The sequence below is a fragment of the Echinops telfairi genome, unplaced genomic scaffold, assembly GCF_000313985.2.
Source record: "Echinops telfairi isolate 266 unplaced genomic scaffold, ASM31398v2 ScPeMD7_23;HRSCAF=83, whole genome shotgun sequence".
NCBI lineage: Eukaryota > Metazoa > Chordata > Mammalia > Afrosoricida > Tenrecidae > Echinops > Echinops telfairi.
In genome coordinates, this window is record NW_022103920.1 from 86509316 (window position 1) to 86518485 (window position 9170).

At 44.0% G+C, this 9170-nt stretch overlaps 1 protein-coding gene across 1 annotated transcript in view; it reads right to left on the reverse strand.

Annotated features, from left to right (window-relative positions):
* Window positions 1–9170, reverse strand: part of CPVL (carboxypeptidase vitellogenic like) — a 130926-nt gene that overhangs the window by 53234 nt on the left and 68522 nt on the right. The window contains exons 9-10 of the mRNA XM_004702853.2: window positions 7627–7725; window positions 5607–5780 (exon numbers count right to left, since the gene is read on the reverse strand). Coding sequence (XP_004702910.1) covers window positions 5607–5780; window positions 7627–7725 — 273 coding nt within the window. The remainder of the gene's footprint in view (window positions 1–5606; window positions 5781–7626; window positions 7726–9170) is intronic.

Consider the following 9170-nt stretch of genomic DNA (forward strand, 5'->3'; position numbering starts at 1 on the left):
GGCGTCTCCCTTCACCCACCCCTCTGCTGCCCGTCCCCCAGAGAGGAGGTTATATGTAGCTCCCTGTGATCCATTCCCCCTTTCTACACCCCCTTTCCCTCCTGGTATCGCCAGCTCAAGATAGAAAACAGGACGCAACAAAATGGAGTATAAAGTGGTAGATTATTTGCTCTCATAATTTATGGTGTAAATGAACAAAATCTGTCTGCCTCCCTCCCTTCCTCCGTCTTCCTTTGTCCTACTTCTCCTCTGTGGTAGTTATATCATGTCATGTCAACTTGATAAATAAGGGTAGAGGTAGAGTCTAGCCTGTCAATCAGGTCACAACCTGATGATGCCTTCTTGTGGGCGTGGTCTTCTCATGAGGATTCTAGGAACGTCCTCTCTTTCTCCCTGGAGGAGGGCTACACTCTCACTGTTTCACCTTCCACGTGGAGCCAAGCTGATGGTAGCCAGTGCTGAGACACTTCCACCACCACCGGATCCACAAGATTTTTCACCCATTGGCTTGTGGATCCTCCTACATTTGGCATTATTGCATGTGTTGCATGAGCCTGAAGAGGAATGTATAGACTAGTATTGGACATATGGGCTAATATCAGACTTATGGACTTGATCTGGACTGGGCTGTTTTCTTTACAATTACTCTGATGCAAAGCTCTTTCTTGCATACATGCGTGTCCCTGGGTTTGTTTCTTTGGTCAACCAGCCTAATACGCCCTCCCTCTTTATCTCACGTCTCTCCCTTAGCTCTTGCCCTTCCACCCTTCCTTCCAAATTTCTTGGACAGAACCCTGGTGGTGCAGTAGCATACGTGTTAGGCTGCTAACTGAAAGAATGGAAGTTCAAAGCCACCAGTCACTTCTCAGGAGAAAGAATTGACTCAGTGGCAGTGAGGGAGACTATATGCCAAACCCACTGACATTGAGACACCCTGTCTCATAGCGGCCCTATAAACCAGAGTGGAGCCGTCCCTGTGGGTTTCCATGACTGAAATCTCAGAGTTGAAAACCTCATTTTTGTCCCCAGAGTCACTGATGGTTTCGAACTGCTGTCCTTGCCTAACACATAATCCATCAAGCCACCAGGGCTCTTCTGAGATAATATGCTCATCACGATACTAGGTAAACTAGTGCTTCCAAGTTTTTGCTTTCTATTTTTGTGCTTTATTTCCTAGTTTTGTACTTTGATATCTCCCTTCATTTTGTTCCATGCATTAATTTTGTTTGTTATAATTTATGCTGATACAGTTGACTTTTCATCACTCATTCTGACTCATAGTGACCCTATAGGTGAGGTGGACCTGTCCCATAGGCTTTCCAAGGAAGTTCCTCTGCTTCACTCCACAGGAGCAGACCGCCTCGCCTGTCTCCCATGAAGCCACTAGAGGGGCCGTACTGACAGCGTTTTGGTTAGCAGTCAAAAGCTCAGTCACTGAGCTGCCATCTGGCTTAAGTTAGAATCAACTCAACAGCAATGGGTTGAGCTGTGTTTAAGGTTAGCTGTGATTTAGCAAGAGGGTCCTTCAGAGTGTCGACCATTCTGCTCAAAGTTGAAACTGAACCAGCCTTTTGTCAACTATGGCCGTGGTAGTTGTCATGGCAGTAAGTGGAATACGACTTACTGTGAACTGATGTGATGGACAGTAGAACTACTCGGTAGGATGTTCAAGGCTGTGATTTTTTGGAAGCAGATGGCCACTCCCATCTTTCATATACTAGAATCTATCATTTTCACAAGGGAGACAACCAAGTCTTATTTATTGTTTGTATGTTTGTTTGAAAGTAGCTCATGAACCCTTTTTTAATTTTTGTGTTTTCCAGGATGTCTTGCATGACAATTTTATATAGCAAGTGCTAAGACTGCTGTTATAATTGATTGAATATCCCTTTACTGATATGTACATCCTAACCACCATTCTATTCTAAGCATTTTTAATAGACAATCCCATTTGAATCTCAAGGGCACTCTGGGACATAAGCCCTAGTATTATTCTCATTTTACAGGTGAGGAAGCTAACACAGAGTGAGTTTAAGTATCTTCCCCCTAAAGAACAGAGCCAAGGAGGGGTGGAGCCAGGATCAAGCTCAAAACCTCTGACCTGAGGACTCATGCTCATTCACCATGCTCTGTTACCTGACCTATATCAAGAAAAAACATTATACTGCTATGTATACACAGAAGCTAATGCACCATGGCTGCACTGCTAGGATCTTAGAACCCCAGGAGACTCTTTATCAGCCCATCAGAGACTTCTCTGCCAGCTGAACTAGTGCTAGGGCTGAAAACTCTTCTATGTTCCTTTTCATGCAAGTATGCTTGCTATTTTCTATGACAAATTTGCAGAGACTTACGTAAATGTAATGTTGAGGGTACTCATGTTTAAGCCAGAGTAGGTTGTTCTGTTCCCGTTACATACACACTGAGGTTCACCACAGTTAAGTAACAAGCCACAGATAACCGCTGCCCTGGGGGCTAGGCCAGCTGCATCAGTAAGCGTGCAGTCTCTGAGCAGCAGCCACTTCTTCGTCTGCATTCAGATGGACTGCTACTGCATCCTCTTTCTTTACTGGAATGCCCTTTCTCTGCACCCTGAAAGGAGTCCCTCTTTCTGGCCACTGATTTACATGTTAGACCTTGAGAAAACATTCAGATTTCATTATCATTCATAACAGTAGATTCAACACATATGGACAACAGGATCAGAGATATTGAAAGGTCAAAATGCAGGGTGACCTTTCATCAATATAGTCTCCTTGACCAAGCAAGTGAACACTCTGTGGTGATTTACCAACCTCAGTGGAGGCCATCCCAAGTTGTCTGCAAGCCCAGCCTTATCCCCACGTGACAGAGAAAGGGCTCGTATTCCAGTTGCTTAAGGCAGGCGTTGTACGTGAATTGATACACTGAGAAAATATGTCTTCCAAGGTCACACGCAAATACATCCATGGTCATTTCTTATCTGGTCTCAAAAACAAAACAACAAACCTTTGTATTCCTTAATGTTACTACAAATTGTTTATATCTTTGAACACAAGAGGTCAGCTTGCTTGGGTTCAATACATGTATGTGGATAGTGAATAGTGAATGGGTTGTGGACGAGCCGATTAGTCGTGTTTTGGGTCTAACACTAATTTATAGCTTGGGTTTTTCATTCATTCATGTAGCCCATTCACTGGCTGTCAGCATCTGCTCTAGTCTGGGTATGTACATTACAGTATCAGATTTAGAGTCCCAAATGCCAGGCTAGTGTGCTCAGTATGGCCATCAAGTAGAGGCGTTCGAGAAGAAGCCGGCAGCCATGCTTTCTGGGGGAACTCGGAGAAGGCTTGATGCAGCTGAGCACTAGGGGCCACTGAACTTGCCCCCAAAAACTAAACATCGAGATGGTTGGAATGTGGGACATCTCTAGTTAGAGACCCTTTCTTTCCTAGAAAGTAAGCTCTGAAGATTTATAATGGGTTTGGAGAGTCTGCCTGCCTGTGACCTAGGCTTATTTGCAACAGAGATCACAGAAACTGGACATCTAGGGACTCAAACTTTGTGTAAAAACAACAGGGTTCCCAAATGGGCCTTTTGGGTTGGGCATATCCTGGAACCCAACCCAGATCGATGCATTTGATGAGAAACTCCCCGGACTGCAGTGCTGGCCAGCCCCTGCACAATCCCAAGGGAGACTCTTCCTAGCGTGGACTTACAGAAACGTGCACTCCTTGTAGCAGAAAACAGCAATAAAGAGTCTGCCTCTGACAAGGCAATTTATTAGGGCTTTCGGTGTGTGTGACAGAAGGAAATAAAGAGTCTTGAAGAGTGATTGTCTTGTATCTAATTCATACAAACACCAATGGGCTACAGGTTACCCTGGTGCATCCTAAATACTACTTTGCACCCTTTAGGAGACAGAGGAAGTGGAGCACCTCAGACGCTGGTCTCCTCTGTTATCCGTGCACGTATCCTTCCGAGTTTCCCCAAATACCTTCCCTAGAACAAATGCCAATCGCCCGAGGTGACGTGACATGACTAGCTAGATTCTTTTATCCACATTTTTTCAGAACTCTCACCCAATGAGAGGTGGTAGCATGCAAATAAGAGGTCAAGGACTCCAGCCCCGGGGTTGGTCACGTTTGCCATTCTGCCATTTCAGAAGCAGGAACAGAGGGATCCCACAACAGTCCAGGCAGCAGAGCCGCAGAGGAGCTCGTGTGAGAGCCCTGCCCCAGGTGGAGGCAATAGAAGCAGCAGAGGCACCAGCCCTGAGACCATGACGCAGAGCTGAGTCTGTGAGGCTGAGCAGTGGGCTTCTTGGCCCGTGGAATGAATAAAGTCTCTTTGCTCGGGAGGCAGGCTTGCAGAGTAGACTGCCCTTGGGGTATTGATCAGGGCTAAAGGTGCTTTGTAATACTTGCCCCAAAGGGTGGAAGCCAAGTGGCTGACATGCCAGGACTTGCAGAAAAGACTTGCCTGCCAGCCTGGCAGAGAAGAGGTGCCAGAGACAAAAGAGTTCTATCTTTAACACTGTGCAACCTATGAGCCTCCTGAACAAACCGCTAATAACAACCCCTAATCATCAACCCCATAAGCGCATTGCCTGCGTGTGCTGTGCGGCAGGGGATGATGGAAGCTAGTGGAGGAGTAGAGTGCTGTGGGAGGAAAGGTTGGCCGTGTCAGGAGAGGAGTGAGACCCACCTGGCCTCTGCCTTGTAGGAATCAGCCTTGGGCCGATGTGGAGGGGGCAGATGGATAGCTGGAGGAGGGCAGACCTGGTGCCCCGCCGTGCCTCACTACCCTGGGGGACCAGAGGAGGAGCACGAATGATCACTCTTCGAACGATCACTCTTCGAACGATCACTCTTCGTCGGAGCACTTTTCGCTAGCGCCCAAAGCGGAAACCGCCGAAATGCTCATTAAGGAATGACTAGTCCACCTGCAGTACCTATGCCTAATGGAATATTACTCCGACTGAGGGAGCAATAAAGTCCCGATGCATGCTACAACATGAACCTTAAAAAACGAATCCGTCGCAAAGGACAAGGACCATAGATTTCGCTTACCTAACATCAGCAAACCTATAGAAGCCAAAGCTTGTTCAGGGTTCCCATGAGGGGTAGGGAGGGCAAATGAGGGATTGGTGGGCAGTGAGTTTATGCTAACAGAAGGAAGAGTCGTGGCCAGCGAGACATGTCCCCTGACTATTTCCTGAGCACATATCCCAGGGGTCTGCTCTCTGACGGTGAGAGAAGCAGAGCACATTTGGGGATTACCACTGGATTTCCTTCTTCCCGGACTTTACCAGGACACGTGTTACCAACCACAAGGGAGGGGACACTCACACAAATCCAGTATCATTTTCAGCTCGGCTCCACTTTTCCCCAGATGGCATGAGACGCAGCATGTCCCAAAGGGAATTTCGTTTTGAAATGAACTATCAAAGGAAAGCCATTTAGAAAAAAAAAAGGGGGGGGGCCCAAAATATGGAATTTTTAATTAGAAGAAAACAAGACCTCAGAAAGAGGTTATTTAAATGTATAAAATTTCTCTTTTTTTTTAATCTAAAACTGACCAGAGTGTGATCACAAGTGGAAGAAAGTCACTTAAAATAAGTTTACCTTGTAGTTATTCATGAGTTCAATTAACCACGGCTTCACGGACTTCACGGTATCTTCTCGCAAATGCTTTTCAACGTCAGAACCATCGCTGAAATTCCGGTTTCCCACATGGAGAGCATGTCTCACTTCTGAGAGTGACAAAAATTTCCCGTAGTAAGTTTGGTCTTCGGGTTCCTGGCAAAAAAAGGGTGTAGAAAGAAATGAGGGACCGGCATGCTGGGCCCAGAGCAAAGCTTCTCATTTCTCCTACTGTGTTTTCTAAGTTGTGGGGGGACTGCTAACCTGTGACGTGACGGCTCCCTCTGCCTCTGCTGTGTGAACGGGGAGGGGTCTGAGGTCATTGGACAGCACATCTGGATGAGCGCCAAGCCCTCAGAGCCAGGACCCAATTTGAAAATGCTGGATTTTCCTTTGCGGAATCACGTCTTTTGCAACTTGTGGCTCTAATTGGAGATCTCATTGGACTCAGAGATGGGGGTGGGGGTGGGGAGGAGAGAGGTGAGATCGGTACAGTTGATTTGCCCCTTGTCGGAGGCTTCATGAGGAATAAAACCACAGCCATTGAGTGGTACAGGCTCACTATAGGGTGGGAATTGACTCGATGGCACCGAGTCTCTCAGTTTTACCATTGGGCTGATTCTGAGTCATAGCAACCATGTGGGACACAACAGAACTGCTCCCAAGGGTTTCTAACTCGGTCCTTATTATAGACCCAAACAGCCTCCTCTTGCTCCCGGGGGTTCGAACTGCCAACCCGTCAGCAGCTCAGTGCTTAGCGTACTGTGCCACTGAGGTCCCATGGAAGACAAGGCAGATGGAACCACAGGGATTAGGTAATAGATTAGAGACGGAGGGGATTTCCCTCCCCTCTTTCCATATTCCGCTACTCATTAAGGGGAAACAAGAGTGCCAGCTGACTGTAATCTAAGGAGTGAAGTCCACAAAATGCAGGACCAGATCCATACTCTATAAAGAACAGAAGACACAAGGAAAGGTGTCCATGAGTCTGAAGAACAATAACAAGGGCAAAAGACTCTACATAAGTTTCTGTCATAATCATATTAAAAAGAGAGAAAGAGTAAATTCTGTTTTTTTAAACAATTCAGATTGAAAAAAGCAGAAAAAGACGGTCAGGGTTGGAGTTTAGCAGTTTTGTGTATCAAGCACAAACTTTGCTAGATATGACCGCATTACTGTGTAAAGAAAAAAAAACTCAAATCACAAATTGTGTTTCTCTCTTGCCTGCAATATGTCTTTTGTTTGGCAAAACCTAATTCCCAAACCACAAGATTGTAGAATTCCACTGAAATTAGATTTATATTTTATTTACAAAATAGTTCATAAATAAGGCAATTAAAAAACAACCACCACTAGAAAGTATTGTTCTATAAGCTAGACCAAGATTATACAAATCCAAACCATTCCTTTGGCTCCCTCTCTCTTATTTGATTAATTCTACACAAAACACACCAACTTTGGCCTACTTGAATGAAAAGTAACTACTTGAATACTGTGAGAACTATTCCTAAGGGCTTGAATTGCGGGCCATAGGAAACACACTAAACATCTTAAGCTCAAACAAAGACAAAGCAAATATTTTCATAAAGGCTTTGGCCGTTTTGATTTACATTTGCTAAAGTAGAGAACAAAGAATGTGGGCCTTTTCAAGAAAATCATGTAGACTTGATGTTCTAGGCCCCAATCCACAGAACTCCAATCCCAGACTGCGTTCATCACAAATGAGCTTCTTTCTATGAAGCCCCACCAGGGGGAATGGTGCTAATTGGAAATTGTTTTCAGTTGTCTGAAATATCACACACTTCAATAGCCAGATTATAATGTGTGCAACACTGATGAGAAAAGGAAAATCCTATAGATTAGTAGACTGAACACTACAATGCAGTATGGATATATATATCTAGTATAGAGTCAACTATAATGTTTCCCAAATCAAAGGAATTTTGGTATGCCAAAAGACTTCAGCAAACATTATCATGGCTTAAGAAACTGTAGTCATTACCTTGCACTGTAAAAAGTTATAATAATTAGTACATCCTGTAGCATTCTCAAAGTAAGAAGGTTCATTTGTTAGGTCGCCATCTAGTAGGATATCCAATATCTAGGTGAGGAAAGACGAAATAAGGAGAAAAAAAATCAGCGCGAGCAAAATGGATAGGTTTTTATCATTTCATATTCAATAACTTTTTCAACAATCATCTTTACAGGCCTCTGTGTAGACACTGTCCTTTGCACCCAGAATGAGCAGTTACAAAAACTAAAAAAATACTCCCTTTCGGAATCTGTGTTCTAAAAATAGGATCTGAGGGGATTGGGACAGATAGAGGTAAGAGGGTCAGTGGATTGAAAGGCGATGGGCGTGAGGACTGTCCCAGGTGAACTATTAGGAACAGTAAGGGGAGCTATTGGGAGGTAGCAGATGGAGAAAGAGATGTTGGGATGTGAGATCGGGGAGTGACTGCTGGCTTCTGTGGGAATGAGAATGAGTATTTAACGTGGAGAGGAGAACAGTCAATCAAAGACAGGAGGCTCTAGGATAGTGGTTCTCAACCTTCCTCATGCCGGGACCCTTTCAGACAGTTCCTCATGTGGTGATCCCCCCAACCATAAAATGATTTTCGTTGCTACTTCATCACTGTCATTTTGCTACTGTTATGAATCATAATGTAAATATCTGATAAGCAGGATGTATTTTCATTATTACAAATTAAACATAATGAAAGCATGATGATTAATCACAAAAACAATATGTAATTATATATTGTGAAATATTTACTTCTGGTTACAAATAAATGAATTTTGTCTTGAAGCATGGTGTAGCATGGGTAACAGTCTTAATATAACAACAGTAAACGATATTGCTACATTTTGCAACAGTATGCAGTAAAAAGCCAACATCAGTGTGAAGGTTGAGAGAGCTTTTTTCTCACCAGATCAGACATTCTCAGGGCAGTCTTTGTAAGAGCACAACAAAGATCATCTTCCACAACAAGTCTACTTCTGTATTTAGACTTGATAACCAACAGGCTGTCAAACTCCGTTTCACAAAGATATGGTGTTGGAAATGGAAGAAGACACAAGACATTCTCAGACAGAACAGGATATGACTGCAAACACTTGATCCAGAATGTTGTAACTGGCATTGTAGAGAAATCAGTTTTCGCTGCATCACTGTTAATAAGTTCAATGAACTCTTCTTGTGCTGTCTCAGGAACACCTTCAACTTTGACTGTGAATGGGCTCTGGCAAGTGCAAATGGGGTGTCAGGTAGATTTGGAAAGTATGATGAAATTTTGTCTGCAAGCATGTGCAGGTGTTCTTTCACAGAAATTATCATCATGATCCTTTTTTCTGTTCAATGCCATGTTCCTCAAAGAAAGTAGGTAAGGCAGGTAGACAACATGTAAATTTTATTTTCATCCAATTTTTCTTGCCAAAGCTGAAGTTTCATCTGGAATGATCACATCTTTTCAGACAAATCGAGGCATGTTGCATTTGGTCCTTGCAGTGATAAATTTAACTCATTCAAGATGGCAAAGATGTCAA